Source organism: Harpia harpyja, chromosome 8 (assembly GCF_026419915.1).
Source record: "Harpia harpyja isolate bHarHar1 chromosome 8, bHarHar1 primary haplotype, whole genome shotgun sequence".
In the NCBI taxonomy this organism is placed as follows: domain Eukaryota; kingdom Metazoa; phylum Chordata; class Aves; order Accipitriformes; family Accipitridae; genus Harpia; species Harpia harpyja.
The window spans coordinates 18,400,953-18,418,762 of record NC_068947.1 but is presented as its reverse complement, the minus strand read 5'-3'; the positions used below and the strand labels follow the sequence as shown (position 1 = coordinate 18,418,762).

At 38.0% G+C, this 17,810-nt stretch overlaps 2 protein-coding genes across 5 annotated transcripts in view; both read right to left on the bottom strand.

Moving 5' to 3' along the window:
- Positions 1-13,734, bottom strand: part of LTN1 (listerin E3 ubiquitin protein ligase 1) — a 34,091-nt gene extending 20,357 nt beyond the window's left edge. For 3 of the 4 annotated variants that reach the window (XR_008236178.1, XM_052793929.1, XM_052793930.1), the window contains exons 1-12: positions 13,612-13,734; positions 11,877-12,080; positions 11,445-11,543; positions 10,176-10,406; positions 9,347-9,399; positions 8,707-8,887; positions 7,850-8,023; positions 6,020-6,210; positions 4,567-4,714; positions 3,434-4,216; positions 2,891-2,932; positions 1,695-1,887 (exon numbers count right to left, since the gene is read on the bottom strand). Coding sequence is in view for 3 of the 4 variants with exons in the window: in XM_052793929.1 (XP_052649889.1) it covers positions 1,695-1,887; positions 2,891-2,932; positions 3,434-4,216; positions 4,567-4,714; positions 6,020-6,210; positions 7,850-8,023; positions 8,707-8,887; positions 9,347-9,399; positions 10,176-10,406; positions 11,445-11,543; positions 11,877-12,080; positions 13,612-13,653 (2,341 nt within the window). In the remaining variant the exon portion in view is untranslated. Of the gene's footprint in view, positions 1-1,694; positions 1,888-2,890; positions 2,933-3,433; positions 4,217-4,566; positions 4,715-6,019; positions 6,211-7,628; positions 7,690-7,849; positions 8,024-8,706; positions 8,888-9,346; positions 9,400-10,175; positions 10,407-11,444; positions 11,544-11,876; positions 12,081-13,611 lie in introns of those variants that run through there. The other variant, XM_052793931.1, reaches the window with a different exon arrangement.
- A 483-nt stretch (positions 13,735-14,217) lies between these two features.
- Positions 14,218-17,810, bottom strand: RWDD2B (RWD domain containing 2B). The gene is made up of 4 exons (XM_052793813.1): positions 17,260-17,810; positions 17,103-17,170; positions 16,032-16,397; positions 14,218-15,320 (listed from the first exon to the last, which is right to left on the bottom strand). Exons 1-4 carry the CDS (start codon positions 17,461-17,463, stop codon positions 15,083-15,085), a joined length of 876 nt encoding a protein of 291 aa, XP_052649773.1. The 5' UTR covers positions 17,464-17,810; the 3' UTR covers positions 14,218-15,082.

The following is a 17,810-nucleotide window of genomic DNA, read 5'->3' as shown; positions in this document are numbered from 1 at the left end:
GGTGAACAAGAATACTGCAGTGACCAGAACTACAGGCAGTATTCAAGATAGTGACACACCAGTGCTATAATAATTTTCATTTGTCCTCTGTTCTTTTCACAGCAGTTCCTAATAACCTGTATTCCTTTTTTATGGCTGAGCACCAACCTGCCACTTACAGGGAACGATCACAATGACTGAAGATCTCCTCTGAGTTTTAACAGCTCAGAGCCTATCATTGAATAGATACAGTCCCAACTGTGTTTTTCCCATGTATACTTCTGATATTTATTGGTTTTGAATTTCAATTAGTTAATTTCATTTCAATCAGTTAATCATTCAGTATCACAACACACTGCCACGGCTCCGTGAAGTTTCAGTTTTGATTACTCTGAATAATTTTTCAGAAACAATTATCATCCTTTCAGTATTTATCCTTTTTCCCCTTTAATTGCTATCATCTGTTAGGTTACTGATCCATGAAAGGTCCTTCCATTTACTCCATGAGCTTACCTTGAGAAACTTAGATGAGAGATATCATAAAAAAATCTTTTTGAAAGTCCACATACTCTACTTTGGCCTAAATCACTAAGTCAAGAACTACGATAGCTCCTGAAGGTCTCTTAGACTTCATCCAACATGCTTAAGAACAGGTCACACAGCACCCAGCACAAAACGAGCTCAACAATAGCTCCAGTTCTGGAGCTAAAAAGCAAAGTCACTGGACAATCAGCCCTAGGACACCCCTGACTCACAAGCAAGCAAGTTTGTTGAACTCTCTCTGGAACAGGTTTTCCTGATGCTCCTCTACATCAAAAGTTCCAGTAACAGAAATAATCTTACAACACCTTCAGGATGTACTATCTATGAACATCCACTGCAGTCAACTTGTTGTGTGCCTGTTTGAAACTTGAAAGCACCACAAAAGTGTCCAGCATTCAGATAAACTGAAGTATGTTACCTCAGGGATCAAAGCAAATGCTAAGTTTAACAAAACACAAATGACAAGTTTACATGGAAAACATCAAGAAAATTGAACTCCACTAGAAGCCTGTATCACAGATACCACAAAATGCAAGGAAGAAATGAAATAAGATGTTATTAATAAAAACTAGATTACATATACAGCATGCGTGCACACACGTAGTTTTTTTAAAATACATGAATCTAACTGAAAATGGCTCAAAGCAATTAATAGGCCCTGTAACAAGGCATTACCAATGCACACATAGGTCCATAACCATTGATTTTTTTATATTCTAGTTTTGAAGGTAATTTTCAGATGGTATCATTTAAAAATTAATATTATTTTACAGCACATCAGCTAATAAATCAAACTTAAGTTTTCCAGACTCAGAAATGTGAAATCAGTTCTTTAAACTGACTTTTGTTTAGCAACACAGACCAAAAGAATTGCAATGTTGCTGCTGCAAGTAAGCATTTACAAAATTAAACTGGACACAGTTAATTGGCTCAGGTAAAAAAAAAAAAAAAAAAAAAAGACATACACACAGGTGTCCCCCCCCCCAAAAAGAACCACAAAAAACAACAAACAAAAACAACAAAAAACCCTACAAACAGCACAGAAGAAAGCCTAGATGTTACAAATTGTTACAAATTAAGTATTCTGGAAGATCTCAAATTCCTTTCAACCTTCCACAAAGCACAAGTGCGGTATTTACACCTCACAAACTCCAAAGAATAAATATGCTTACCATTTTTAATGTGTTGTGACAACACTAAGCTCAGGAGTGTCCACCTTTCTGAAGAGGGTGATTCTGACGAGGCTGCCATAGGTTTTAAACTCAGGTGACACAGATCATCTGCCAGCATTACAAGTCTTTCTCCAAGTGTATCTCCTTTCAGCCAGTCAGAGACTAAGGAAAGTTTTGTTGTGCTTGAGCATGCCTGAATCACAAGGAAATAATTCTAATAATCTTTTGAGGGTATTAACTTTTATTACTAACTAAGCATCAGATTAATATGTCAAACCTGCACACACAGAGTAGGAATCATATAACCTGTCATAAACAGTAAGTCTCTAGCTGTTTACGTCTACAACAATCCTTTCAACTTTCTTTTTGGTCAGAGATATTAACTTATGGCTGGTCAGACCTCTACTTTAGAGTGAAACAAGTCACTTCTGAAAGCTCTTCTTTTTCCTTTTCTCCAACTACAGAGCCCAGGGAATGCCTACACTGGAGTTAGAAAGATAAGTTTTGGATGACCAGGTTGGCTGAAATAAAATCTATTTACAGCACCTGAATTTCTCCAAAAAGAAATGGAAGGTCACAAATCAGAAAAACATTATTTTAGTGATAAGCCATTATAAGTTCCAAAATCATAAAAACTAAGGATTCCTAAAATACACAGTATCTGTGAGGAAAGATACTATGGTCAACACACTGGATTGTAAATGAAGCGCTATGAATTCTTGTCCAAAAATCTGTGATACACTTCATATTTTATCCCAGGCAATCACTTAAATGTCAGTCTCTTTATATCCCATGTGAAAAAATGGTATACTATCTTTTACTTGTCAGCACGATGTAAGGGTGATGATACAAATAATCATTTAGATTATTGGTCTAATACCCAACTCCATTCTCTCTAGCTTAGAGGGGATGACCAGAAACAAATCAGGAATCCCTCTGGCTCAAAGAGCAACCAGACCAAAAATAGAAGGGACAAAGATGCTTTTGTTTTGGCATCGTCATTTCACTTAAGACTGTCCGCAAATTTAAATGCGGGTTTAAATGCTGTTAAAACAAACAACACTCTGAAACTATTACTACAAGATCTTCAAACTATGGAAGTTGTTGCTACTTAAATAAAAAAAGTCAAACACACACATGTAACTCTCAAAGATAAAACTATGCAAAACAAGAACAAAAAAAGTCTTAAGAGGTACCTTTTGAATTATCTGGAGAAAAATAATCCATTTCAGATCCATCTGAAAAGGAAAACAAAATTCCACAATTTTAAAAAATTCTTTGCTGAATAAGAAGCATTTAATACCATTTTAACTGTTTGTTTTACAACTTTATTTTCTGCAGGGGATAAGCAGAAGTTGGTAAGTTTCAGTAACAAAGTTATTGATTATATTATTTTTGGCTTCCAAGCCTCTCTCTACCACACAGATCAATAAGGGACTGCATTTATGAAAGGCCACCAATGACTAGTATAAAAGCACACTGTGTAAAGAAGCAAGAACAGAGAAATCCTGATGTTACTTTTTTTTTATTTACACCATATAGAAAGGGACATATGTTATAACCTTTCACCCCACTGTCATATCAACCTTTCCTAAATTTACCTTCCTTACGCTGAACCTATCTGAGTTCATGTAGAATATCTTCCATTGCACAGCCCCAAAATAAAATGATTAACCAATCACAGCCCACAAAAAATAGTCACTTTGATAAAAACTAGTAACAAAATGTACGAGCCATACCTTTGTTAAATCATCAAGAATTATTTTCCTTTCATCATTACTATTGCAACAGTTAAGCACACTGTACAAAACATCAACCAGAAAATGGGTGTCTTTCCTCCAATCTTCTTTCAGCCAAGTTATTAAATTCATGTACAGAAATTGTACAGATGGACTTTCATGATGAGCTTTCATTTCATTTTGGGATTCAGCTTGAGCAGAGCTTGCATCATTTCCCTGCTCTAAAAGTACCTGAAAAACTCTGTTTGAAGAAAAATAGTTGAGCAGGGCAGAGAGAAATTTCAAATGCTGTTCTGACTTCTGTTCATTGACATACACAATACTCAGTTCAGCAAGGTTGCAGACTAAATTCTCCAAAGGTTCTTTCCTTAGAAGTGAACTATGCCACAAGTCAGCCTGCATTTCAGAGTCAATATTTCTCACTTCTGTAAGCCTTCCATTCTCTGTGTTTCTTTCAGATTCATCCTCATCTCTAAATCTGATTTTTAGAGATTTTCTGTTTGGTTTTGTAGCACGCTTTGGATTCTGAAGAATTTCTAGCATACTGGATATGGCAAATAATGATTTCTCATCAGCATCCAATGTATCGACATGAAGTACACACATTTTTAAAAGATGGCCCCAAAAATCTGACAACAGTTTTTTGAAAACTTCATCAGTGCTGTTATCATTGGAGAGTTCTGCTTTAGCTTCCCAGCAGCTCAGTGTTTCTGCTATTTGATAAAATAACGGTCCATTTTGTAACCTGGGCTCCTTAAGTACAGCATCAGTAAGAGGAATTAGCTATAAAGACAAAAAAATTATTAAAGAACGGTGATCCAACTAGATGATCATTTTATTCTTTATAATACCAGGAAATTCTATAATTTTGAAAAACCTTCTGGAAGCAATTCCAAAACCATCAGAATTACTCATGCTTGAACACTTAATAAAAATATACAATTTAAACTGCACAATGAAAGGGATGATATTATAGGAAGGAAAAAATTGACTGAATTCAGTAACATTATTTTTTCCATAAAATCTAGTAAAACTTTCAACAGAGAAGTAAATCCTCACAGAAATTTACATTTTTCCTTAACTTTGAATTATTAAATTTACACAGAACAATATTGAGTATTTCTAACAAATACCTGGTCATATATAAGCATTTGATGAATTCGTCTTTGGTCATCTTCTTCACCTATTTTCTGTAGTATGACAAAGCGCAGACATTCCATAAATGCAGTTATAATTGCTGAACTTTCTGAAGGGCTGGCTATTGCTCGCTCACTTGACAACCTATTGAAAGGTAACATTGGAGGGAGCGCACACTCAGTCATCTATGCTTCTGAGAAACCCAGTATGCACATAACGAATGTTACCTTGGTTATGTTGTTCTCATCCAGAAAACACCAATATGGAGAATACAGAATCATTGATAGCAGTGAAGATCAAAACAATTTCAGTATAATATATTTAAAGGGTCAAAACAATAAATCTAGGCATTTAATATAACTAATATTAAAGTAACTTTTTCATCTAGTTTTAGCATTCATTAAAAAAATATCTATGTAAATAGAGGAAACATATCCAGTCATGTATACTGTCTACTGTTTCAGCTGTTTGTCAAAACTCCTTTGCGATTTTCTACACACACCACAGAGGTTTAGCAAGTGTCACTTTCTGTCATTACAGAAAAAAGGAAAAAAACCTAAAACAAAAAGCCACCAAAAGACAGTTTCATCACAGCCACTTTTGAGTCTGAACAACTGTGATTTGTTTGCTTTTTAAGGAAAATTAGACCACACAAATTACCATACAAATATTACAACCACTTTACTATTTGTAATAAAATCCTATACACTTTTCAAAAGCAGCCCATACATAAATCTCTTCTTCAAGAGCTCTGCTAATGGCCACACCAACATCAATCGAGAATTGGGTTTTGTTTAAATAAGTTACATTTTAGTGCTTCATAAAATACCTTATCTATGCTTTTGAGTACACAATGCACACACACCTATTTAAATTAGATTTGATAGAAAGGTGGTTTTGATGTATTTTAAAGGCAAAAAAATGATAGCAGTTTCAATCCTTTAAAAATCACTATCACAAGAATTAAAGTTCCTGCATATAGGAAATTTCACAATCACAATGCTAATCCCCAATAACCTCTGTAATAATTACACACTGGTGACAAGAGGATGATATCTTCAAAGTCATTCTTAATTCTAAATTAATTTCCCATTTTATAACTTATCATGGAATAAACATGAAACTTTGACAAAAAAAAAAGGTAAGAATGCTTTAGGTAAGGAACAGGTAATAAAATCAAAAAGAAGGCTTAAGGTTTAAGAACACAGGGACAGCCACAAAGGACTAACTCTAGCTTTGGATATTTAAAAATATTTTAAAAATAAGATTTTCAAATATCACAGTGAAAATAGTCTTTTCTTACATAAACAATTAATGTGTATTTAAATATCCTCAAGCCAAATGATACGTTACTTATCTTTAAATGCTTAAACAAGATTAGTTCACCTATTTCCAAATGTAAGAGAGACTGATTTCAAAAAAATAAATAAATAAATTGGTTGTTCATACCCTTGAATTATAGAGCTGAAAAAAGTTCTGAAATATTCCAGCTTTGGTTCTGCAATGCCAGGAGGTACCTTGCTAATGAACGGCAAGAGATTTGGGTATATAACAGTAGCTAGTCCTCGTCCACCTTCTCGAAGCACTGTCCATAGCTTTGGTAAAACTCCCTTTTTGGCATTTACATGACTCCAACAGTCCTACAGAAAGAAATACACTTACTGTAAATTAAATAATAGTATGTTGCCTTGGAAGAACTCCCAAGCTAGACTTTTAATCTAACTCCCTATGTTGTGCCTGAAACAAGTTATTGTAAAATTTAAAATTCACTTGCCAGTATTTTTAAAAATCACTTTCTCCCTATTTCAGCTTGTGAATTTAAAAAGTTAACATGATAAAACCATTTCTGTATTGTTTAAAATCAATAGACCTTCCTTGTTAGCAAACTGCAATTGAAGGCTTCTCTTTACTAATGCTTTAAGGATAATTGTCATGGTTTAACCCCAGCCGGGAACTAAGCACCACGCAGCTGCTCGCTCACTCCCCACCACCCAGTGGGATGGGGGAGAGAATCGGGAAAAGAAGTAAAACTCGTGGGTTGAGACAAGAACAGTTCAATAGAACAGAAAGGAAGAAACTAATAATTATAATAATGACAATAATAAAATGACAATAATAATAAAAGGATTGGAATATGCAAAACAAGTAATGCACAATGCAATTGCTCACCACTCACCAACTGATGCCCAGTTAGTTCCTGAGCAGCGATCCCCCCAGTTTATATACTAGGCATGACGCCACATGGTATGGAATACCCCCTTGGCCAGTTTGGGTCAGCTGCCCTGGCTGTGTCCCCTCCCAACTTCTTGTGCCCCTCTGGCCTTCTTGCTGGCTGGGCATGAGAAGCTGAAAAATCCTTGACTTTATAGTATAAACACTACTGAGCAACAACTGAAAACATCAGTGTATTATCAACATTCTTCTCATACTGAACCTAAAACATAGCACTATACCAGCTACTAGGAAGAAAATTAAATCTATCCCAACCAAAACCAGGACAATGCTTCATAAAAATCATTATTGTAACTGGTCCTGTATTTAATTCTGAGTTCTTATTATCAAGAATAACCAATGATTTCAAAATCCCAACTTTAGAAGCATCACGAACTTCAAAACTCCCCTCAAAAATCTTCTGATGGTTACAAAACACCTTGAAATTTTCCCACACGCCACAAAGTTTTGATTTGATCTGATTTATCATAGTTCCAGATACCTATATTTTAGCAAGCTGAACAAAGATTATTTTTTTTTCCCCGTGAACTGTTACAGTTTATACCAGCAGCTATAAAAGAGATCTGCAGCATTAAACCCTCAAAACATCCCTGTCTATGGCAACACCACTCAACCCGCTAATAAATTCAAAGCTGGTATTTCACTTAAAGAAAAAAAAATTTTGTAGAACCAAGCATTAACTTAGAAGGGGAAACAAACAAACCAAAAATGCACTGCAGGTCATTTTTTTAACCATTTTGTACCAAGAAAAAGGTTTTAAGTATTATTTTACTTATTAGTAACTATATTTAATCGAAGGGATTCAGGTTAATTTAATAAAACTTACAAAACAACTCTGATTTTCAGGCATGCTGGACACCATATATTTGAAAGTTACAGTGAAACCCTAAGGAGGAAGAAGGAGCATGTAGCATTGTTAAGTTCATGTTATTAATCATAAAGAAAACCCAGTCGAGCTGTTCTTCCTAATTCTACACAGAGAACAATGGCACTTGGTCAAAAGTTGAATTCAAGTAAAATATCTGCCCCTTCCATTTCCCACATTACCTCAATAGTGGTGATAGCATAAAGTACAGCTTCCCAAAGAGCAGGACACACCACTGCATCACTGTCATCAATGCTGAGAAGAACAGCAGGGCAAACTCTTGGTGCTTCAGCTTTCACCAGCTCAGGCAAGTACTGGCAAAAAGCAGAAGCCAGCTCAAAGAAAGCTGAGCGAACCTGACATAGGCCATAGAAAAAACAAAATTTTAGTCAAATGACAACACTTTGTCACTACGTGTAGTTTATAACATTCCTTTTAAGGACCCTGTAACTTACAACACACGATCCCCATATTTTATCACATCAGCAAAGGCTTAAATACTATTAAAAATGAAGAAAATAAAGGAATTATTTGATAAGCCTGTTTAAAATATTAAAGTAATTTGTTTATTGATAAAATGGTTATCAAAAATTTTATTTTAATATACTTCTCAAAAGGGATGTTTTCCAAAATGCACCTTAAAACTTAACAAAATACTACCAGAATCAATTCATCACTCCATGCACTATTGCTCTTAGCAGACCAAAGACCAATAAAATGGTTTAAAAAAAATGAAAATCCAAAAGCACTAAGACCACATGCAGTAAGCTGACACAGTTTGTATCTTTTACATGAATTTGAAATGACAGCAGATTGCCAAGTAGATGACAGTGACATGGAAATAACAAATTAGCCTGTTGGACAAATGTTAGAGCAATACTGTCTATTTAAGGCCTAGAAACCTGAAGGCTGTTGCAAACATAATTCAGTGAAGTACAAAGTTCATTCTTGTAGAATACAAGTAATTAATACTTGCTTAGGTTCAGTGTATTATCTTTAACTAAAACCAACCAAAATAAAGAAGAAATTAAAAAGTCACCTGTGGTACATTGTGTTTGCCATATTTCCAAAATTTGTTTTGGGACAGAAGTGGCATTAACTTTTCCTCCAATGAATGCATCTCTCTCTTTGGCAACATGCTAAGCAACTTTTTTAAAGCTAACAAGGAACAGGTCAGAATCCGGAAAAATTTGGCTTCCCTTTCTTCCTCTGGTACAGTTCTCAGAAAACAGAACAAAACAAAGCAAAAAAAAAAATTAAAGTGAACCATAAATAAATCAGTAGGCTTCTCAAACTCTTCTAAACTGTCCAAACTAAACTGTCTTCAGTTTTTCTGTGTTCTTCTTTTGATTTCAGATGCCAGCAATGTAAATATGTAAACTTTCCATAGCTTCTAGCGCTACCAAATTACATTATAAAGTGCTAGAAAAAGAGAGTTTCAAGTCATCTCATCTTCCAGCTATTCAAAAATGCTACTCCTAAAAGAGCTAAAATAAGAATTACACAACTGATAACACTTTCAAAAGCATTTATACTTTAGTCCCAAAGAAAGCTGCTGGTATTTGGACTCAAATAACTATTCTGTCTCTTGAAACAAAACTAAATCCACTACCTCCAAGGACAGAAAGCCCAATACAGACCAAGACTTAAACCATATACATTAAAGCAGGCTAACATACTGGGGGTCACTGAGCGTATCAGGTGTTTCTTTCAGAAGGTGATCTTGAAGTACCTACAAGAAAAAAAAAAAAAATACACATATACACGAGAATCATAATTTATATGTGAATAATATAGTTTATACATCAATTCAGAAACAGCTCTACAATAAAACTTCACAACCTCCGAGTCAAGTCTTTTAAACACATTTTAGACATTCTAATGAACAAGAACAAAATTTAATTGACTCCTGCTGAACATTAGTAGCTGTGGTACTGTTTGAATCAAGACTTCATAATACTTTGTAAGTTGCAGTCCTATGCCAACTTCTGCTAAAAAGCAGCCAAACTGAGACGAAACAAAATGGTTAAGTTTGCATATGATAGGCCAGCAAACTTTTACCTTTTTAAATTCAGTCAATTCAGTTTCATATATGACCGGCAGAAGAGCATTAACTTTGATCAGAACTAGACTTGTAGAGGCTCTCTGAAACACTGCTCAGCATTCTTTAATCCTTTACCACTGCAGCAAAACTACTCCAGCATCATTATTCTATTCTACCTGTCAGCAACATGACGTGATGACTGAGCATCATTACATAGAAATGCACACAAGAAAATTCACTTCATATTCATTCCTCTCGTTCCAGTCATTCTAACCAGAAGCCAAAAAAATAGAGGATATGTCTTTGCCTCAGTGTTCTCTTCACATTAGCAGGAGTGAAGTTTCAGGGAAGAAAGAAATTTAACCATGCAGAACAGATGGGGACAGAAGGAGTTTTAAACTTTTGTTACAAGTTGACATATACTCAACACAAAGCCTTAAAGAAATACAAAAGTATAAACTCACATTAAGAATTTCATCTTTACAGAATACTAAGGCTTCAGGTTGTTTGCCGGAAGGAAAAGCTTTTTCAAAAGCTACTTTTGCAGCAGAAGCAGCAGGGGAGTAAGTGTCACATTGAGCTATCAGCCAGTATCCCATGATACTTTTTAAGTAAGGAGCTAAGTGTTTCTTTACTTTAAGAATCAGTTGCTCAAAAGATTGCTGAGTTGCTTCTCGAACACGGCGATCATGATCCTGTTTAAAAAAAGAAAAAAGAAAAAAAAAAAAGGTCATTGTTTTAAGAAATGTACCTTTGACGCCAGGTACTTCAAAGCAGAAGTGATGACAAAAAAAAAAGCTGTCTCTCAGTTCAGCCATTTTCGCAATGAATTGGGCTACACAGATTTGAAAATATGCAACAACAATGACAAAAAAGTCTTCGTATCTCTAGATGAGGGGAGAGTCCTAACTTAGCAGCACCTTATTCCCAGTGTGTTGTACATTCAAAATTGTAACCTTTTCCTGATATCCCTAACTACAGTTTCTATTTCATACAAGCATTTAACAGAACGACAAGAGGCAAGAGAAACAGAAAGCTCTGAAGACAATTTTTGGATTAAAACGACCATAAACCTACACAAACTGTGCATCGCTATCCATTATTTGTGTATGAATTTACAACATCATGACTTTCTATGCTCCTGGCTTCTGAAATACATACTAGGAATTGCTCTAACGGATCAGAATAGTGATTCATTTTGTCCAATATCACGTTTCCAACAGTAGCCAGTCCAGAATGTCTGCGAGATGTATTAAATACATCAGAAAACTATGGGTTATCTGGCTACACACGGCCTTTTCATGTTGGGGGAGGGGGTTGGGTTTTTTTTTTGGGGGGGGGGGTTAATATTAAGTCTGGTCAGATATTAGTCCTAGATCAAAAGGATTTATTACTATGTTAACTGAACAGTACATTCTCTTTAGCTGTTCTGGAATCCACATAAAAGAACTTTCCATGAGAAGAAATATCGTGTCATCTTTTTAACATAAAGGTCTAACAAAGAGCTACCTCCATCCAGCAAGTACAGCCCAGGCATTAACGGTTCAAGATTCCACCCACTGCCAATACTGAAACACCTCCACAATAAAGAACACTACTTTCCTTCAACTTCATGTTTTTCCTAGAACAAGCCAGTAATTCCAACAAAGTCAGATATATCAATAAACACTGCCTTAGAGGTTTTCACAGGAAGTATCCAGAGAAGTTTTTAATTTAGATACTTTAATACTTACTAGTGAGATTTTACAATAAATTCTTGGCCAGTAAGGAAGAACACCTTTAACTACTTCCACTTCTCTTTCCTTGCACATTGTTCCAAACTCTTGCATAGCCTAAAATCAAGACATCAAGTGCATGATTTAAGAAGTCAGACAGATATGTTCTGCAATTTACCAGCTTCTATCAGACACTTCAACTCCCTTTTTCAAAAACCAATTCATTTCTTGCAGCTGAGCATCTATAGAGTTAATTTTATGAATGCTCCATCAGCACTGCATGATGGACCTTTTTGTAAGACCTCCAAGATACCTTCTGGATTGCAGTTCTAGCAAATTTATCAATATGAAATTAGTACTAGCTACCTTGATATATTCCTCTCCCATCCTTAAGAAAAATGTATTGTTTTCCAATAAAAATTTTTTATGAGGTACAAAGGATACACCTACTTTTAATTTTGTTGTGATATCCCTTTTAGAAAGTTTTCGCAACACCATTCGAAAGTCAGCATCCACAAGGCTGTCTATTTCCTCTGCTCCTTGAACTGCAGGAATGTATCCTAGATCACTCTGAGATGTTCCAAAGCCAATAAACCCAGGCACTGTTCCACGTTCTTTGGCGAGGAGCTCTGCAGCTCGGCCACTGCTAGAAGGCTGACAAAAAACAGGGACCTAAGTCAGTTACCTATTTCAGACACTTTATTTTGTACACATCATGCATTTGAAATAATGATCCTATTTATATTGTATAATTAACCTTCTATTTAAAACAAAGTCTCAGAAAAAAAGGCCACCTATGCTTTAAACATAGAAGTTTGACCTAGAAGATTATTCTTCTCTTTAGAATCAGCATCCCCTTTTCTCATAATCCATGAATGCTTACGGAAAGTTCTATTGGTTTTATACATGTACAAAAAAGCATAACAGAAAAGTCCTTCTGTAAGTGAACAATTTAATAAGAAACCATTTACACCTCCTTCGCTACTTCTGTTTTTACTAGTTCTTCTCATGTTATTGCATATGGACCAATACAGCTCCGCAGGAATGTTCTTTGTATCGTTGGGAAAAACAGGAACACACACAAAACAAAGGATGCTACCAGCAAGAAAGGGGCTGAGAAGCATTTAGAGAAATGGAGCAAAAGGGTACATATGTAATACAGTATAATACCACTCCATTAATACAACAGTGAGTGTTCTGGAGTGCAGCATCTCTTCTAGTTTGCCCCAGTTAAGTCAACACCTTGCTCATCATATCAGTGGCTCGTGTTTATTTCAACCACACTCTTTTGAAAAGACTGCCCCAAAATCGCCTGATGCTTTAATGTTCTCTGTGACACCTTATAGTCCAAATATTATGTCGTTATTTCCTAATGACAGTTGCAGTTATATGAGTTTGTTGCATTTTTTTTAAGTAATGACAGTTTGATGAAGTTCACCATACTTTTCTGGTCTTCTTGAAGTACGTAAGCCACATTTTACCTGACTACTATATCTGCAGTAATCTGTAGTCGTTTTTTCTGCATGTGAAACCTCACCTATAAGGACACGCCTCTTTGTGTTCCCTAGCCTTCTCTAAATACATGCGAAGGAGAAGAGTTGTAAGAATTGCATAACCTGAACACAACGCTTCACCTGCAATTCTCCCATCCTGAGCAAGCACCATATATGACAGTTGTCACACCACTTCAGGCCCGGTGGCAAGACAGAGACACCACAACAGGTGTACTCTAAGACTCTCCACAGAAAAACACACTAAATGTACCCACCGGTACCTTGCCGAACTTACACCCGTGGTGACTTCGCAGTTACACCCTCCTACCCTCGCCCCTCTCTGCAAAACGCGTACAAACGCCCCAGGAAGTTGCAGCCACACTCCCCCCCTAAGGCACCGGCCCAGGCCAACAGTCGCCCCCGAAGCCCGGCGGTGGCCCCGGCCCCAACTACTGCAACCGGGCCCGAAGGCAGCGCCGCCTCCCAGCGGGGAGAGGGCTTTGGCGGCCCACAGCCCCTTTCCCAAGGCACCGGGAGAGGAAGGGCGGCCTTCACCCGCCCGCCGCTGCCGGAAGCCCCGACCCCAAGGCCCAGGCCTGGGCCCGGGCCCCGCCGCCCTCCCCGGCCGGGCCGCCTAGCCGGCCCCGCCGGAGCCATCGGCGGAGGCGGCGCGGGACCCGGGGCCCGCTTACCCTCAGGTTGCCCTTGGTTCGCTGCTTGTTTTTGCCCCCCATGGCGGCGGCGGCGGCGACAGCGACGGTGGCGGGCACCGGCCGTGAAAGAGGAGGCGCGCGGCCGGGGCGGGGGAAAGCGGCACTTCCGGAGGGCGCGGCCAGGCGCGGGGCACTCCCCCTCAGCCCGCGGGGGCCTGCAGGCGGTGGCGGTGGCGTGGCAGGGCGCGGGGGAACCCGCGTCCTCGGGAGGAAAAGTGCAAACGGGCTAAGTAATCGCCAGCGCGTTGTGGTGAAATATAACGTCGGTGTAATTCTAGCTGAAAGAGCCTTAAGCTTTGTACCCATCACCAGAGCTTACAGCGCGGAGACGGGAAGCGTACGCCTTGGGCCCTTTATTAAGCCGTGGTATCGCTGTACTTCTTGTACAAGGAGTTACGGTTTGGCAGGGCTTCTAACAGAGACAGATCTGTGCTTGTCGAATGCCATCACTGCAAAAGGTGTCTGAGTCCCCGCCAGAGATATGAACATCAGGAACTTTACCGGATCTACACAAAAATACTTAACCAACATCAAGCAACCAAAGTCTGCTTTTTATGATGTGTGTCCATTTACATACGGAACCCATAAGCAAAAAAACAAACTAGCATTCGTTGATACAAATTTGTTGAAACCGGACTCAAAAGCATACGCAGCGTAACACACCTTAGGTTAGCGGACTGCCAGCTTGTGAACTCAGTGGGATGAGGATTGTTCTACTGGTTTGGAGTGCACTGTGAGGGAGCCCAATCCTTGGTAAGCTTCAGCTTTTACATGAGTAAACAGACAAGACTCCTCACCTACAGATGTGGTGGAGCCACCACAGTATCTCTCTTACCTGCATACACACTTTTACCTGCGGAAAATTCTTACGCCTCAGAGTAGGCATCCTAGCTCATCCTGTCTGTGCAAAGGCGGCTTTTGTGAACTTGCTCCCTCCCTTTTTATTTTTTTCAAAATAAAACATTAATCTCAGCGCTTAATATACTTTCAGGTAGAAAGCAGAACAAAAGACTGTGACAAGAAAGTCTTCATGTAGTGTATGTAAACAGTAACAAATAAGGTAAACATCACATTTCCTCTCCTGAGATATTCACTTTTCATTTTTGTCTCTTCTTATTCACACATTCATTCACCATAATTCCATCTATTCATTCATCTATAATTTTCTAACTGCCCGGTAGGTTATCAAACATATTTGCTTTCATTGTAATTAGTTAGGTAGATACCCTAAATGTCCTTAAAACCAGAAAGTGTAATAAAGCATTCATTTAGTCATTTTCATTATTCAGGATTTCACTGGATATTTGTTTTCATTGAAAACTGGATTCATCATATATATCACAAATTATTAATTCCCTTTCCAATCAACTGCTGCAGAACAGCTAAGGATCTGTAACAAGGATTAACTTACAAATGAAGGCACTTGGACCTGTGGTGATCTTCAATCCCTTCAATGCCCTTCAACCCCAAAGTACATTTGAAAAATGTCAGCACATCCTTTTTCTTCTAAAAAATGATATAACTGCCCCAAATCCATATGATTTCCTCTGGCACCATGTGCATCAAAACATTTTTCTTCCAAAGTGGAGAACTTTCTTTGTTTCTGAATCTCAGCATGTCCTCCACCTTCCAAAGAAACATCTTCTCTGTGCCGAATGAGAATTCTTTTCCACGTTAATCTTCTTACTCTGAAAGCAAGTAGAGAAATAGGAATCTATCTATAAAATAAAGACTGTTTTAGAAAATACTATGAAATAGCTATTATCACAGAAGTCAATAAATTCCATTTGTACATATATCTTGACAGAGATAATGGTTCCCTAGCTGGTCATAGAAATACTGCTCACGTGCAAACACTCCCATAAGCAGGAGCTTGTTTCTTTGTATCTCCTGAGGATTCAACAAAAACCTTAACATTATTCCTCACAAAGTAATTCATGAAGATGTGGTTTCAATTTCAGTGCTCACTTCTGCCTTGCCTGTGCTAAGAATTCTCATATTCTCGTACTCTCTTAGCTGTTACAATCAAATGACAATGTTCATTTTGTCTGCACCACCCAGAAGTTTAAATGATGGGAGCAGAATAAAACACGAATGTAAAGCAATATAACAGCATACATACCTAACATGACTGGGGTACTGCAATCCATTGGTATACAAGTGAAAGACAGAGGAAGATAAACAGAAATAAATGTGCACCGTGCGGTACTAGTAGCTTTGCTGCAACCAACAGTACAGTGGATATTCAGAGTTGTAAATACATTATGATGAACACGAATACTTCACAGACCTTTACAGGTTGGAAGATGGTTGCATTTCCCACCTTCTGGGCACATACACAACATGAAAAATGTAATAGTCTAACTATTAAAGGCATTTAAGCACAAAGAAAAACTAACCTTGACCAGAACTCTTCACAACTACTTTGTAAACCTTCTACGCAAACAACACCTGGTTTCCCTGGCATGCAAAACCCTGACAGAGCAAGCTCCTTGGCCCAGTCAATAATATTCTTTCTTTTTTGCTTGTTGTAAATGTGGTGACTATAGATCCACAATCGAGTGAACGTGTTGTCTTCTGACTGCATGGCATTTGATGTTGTCACTGAGGAAGACGAACACTCTTTGTCAATGTAAGCAGCGGCATGGTCTTTAACCCATTCCCTTGCACTCAACATGCAGGGCTCACCACTGAAGTTTTGCATCAAATACATTTTTAGATCAGAGTTCAGGTGAATCTGCTGAGAGCGGCTTAATGCCGATGACCTAAAAAAAAGAAAAATACAAATGCAGTTGTAACACGCTTACGATTTAGCATGTCTTTCAAACAGTTTTACTTCAAGCTGCCAAAAAAATCAGGCCATATTTAGATGGTAGGCACTTGCTATTGATATTTAAGTCATATTAGCTATAAAAAGGTCTTAATTAGCATTTAATTGGTGTGCTAACTCTTGAGTTCACATATAGTACTACCAATTTGTAAATCAAAATCAAGGAAAAGGCACTTGAAAAGTAAGTATGGTGGCTGAACTAATTTCCTGTAATACTCAAGGCTACTTCTTTAAACAGAAATGTTCCAATAAAAAATAACAGAAGCCTGGGAGTAACAGGATTTTGACAAGGGAAGAATAAGACCATTGAGTAACTTTTCACTCCTTTACTTAGTGTTAAGCCTTGTCAAAACAGACAACAGTCTCTCTTCTTGAGCATCAGACCTATGAACAGTATCTACATGTAACCCCTCTGTACAGAAGATGGCAAGCCTCCACACTTTTCCCATTTTTCTCACTTATTTGCTGAGGACACCAGAGAAATCATAACCTTGCAGATTTTTCTTCGACACTGTTGTCCATCTGGCTTAATTTGACAGTAAACTATCAAAAAAGGACTGCTTTTTCCTATTATAACTGTATTTATGTAGTACACCATAGTTTCTAAATGTTTTTATTAGCTGTACTTTTAATGCCATACCTCACAGTAATTTCTGGTAGAACAGTTGGATACTTGAATGGTAAAGCACAGGCCATAGAGAATTCCACCTAAAACAAATGAGCAAATGTTCAGTTCGAGTAAGCCCTAAAATCCCACAAAATAAAAATTAAAAAAAGTAGAAAGGTGTTTATGATACCATAGAGGCATTGGTGACCTCTGGCTTTACATTCAGTACAAACTGAACTTTTGAAGATGGCATCTCTGCAGACTCGTTTTCAGCATAGTGTTTCAGTTCTGCTGCAGCCAGCTGGTCAGTCACAACGAACTCTTCCTCATAAGGAAACATGCTAGAGAGTAAATCTAGTTCTGAAATTTGTATCTCAGCTTCTCGGTTACTCATTTCTGTTGTTTCCCAAGCAAAGAGGAAATTAGGGAAGAAAAACAGGGCTTGAATATGGGACAAAGTTCATTAACCACCCCCACGGAAATCACACGAATCCTTGTTAACCAAGCCCATCAAACACGAACTCGTATTCGTCGGGCAGTTAGGAGCAGGAAGGTACTCTGTGACAGCCCACGAGGTTTCCATTGACCTGAGGCGGGACAGGATGTGGTTGGCGGTGGGTCACCAAACCAAGTTCTCTCTCACGGGGCCGCACACCCGGAGAGCAGCCGCCTCTGCTGCTCTGGCGGCCGCAGAGGTGGACGTTAGCGCGCCTGCGCAGCCTCCGCTCACCCGTCGGGCCC

What these genes read in the sequence shown, in the direction of transcription:
- RWDD2B (XM_052793813.1), bottom strand. Translation starts at nt 17,463, where the DNA reads ATGAGTAACCGAGAAGCTGAGATACAAATTTCAGAACTAGATTTACTC. An exon ending in AGGTCACCAATGCCTCTATG is followed by an intron (nt 17,171 to 17,259) that starts GTATCATAAACA and finishes CATTTGTTTTAG; the next exon opens with GTGGAATTCTCTATGGCCTG. An exon ending in TGTGAAGAGTTCTGGTCAAG is followed by an intron (nt 15,321 to 16,031) that starts GTTAGTTTTTCT and finishes ACTTGCTTTCAG; the next exon opens with AGTAAGAAGATTAACGTGGA.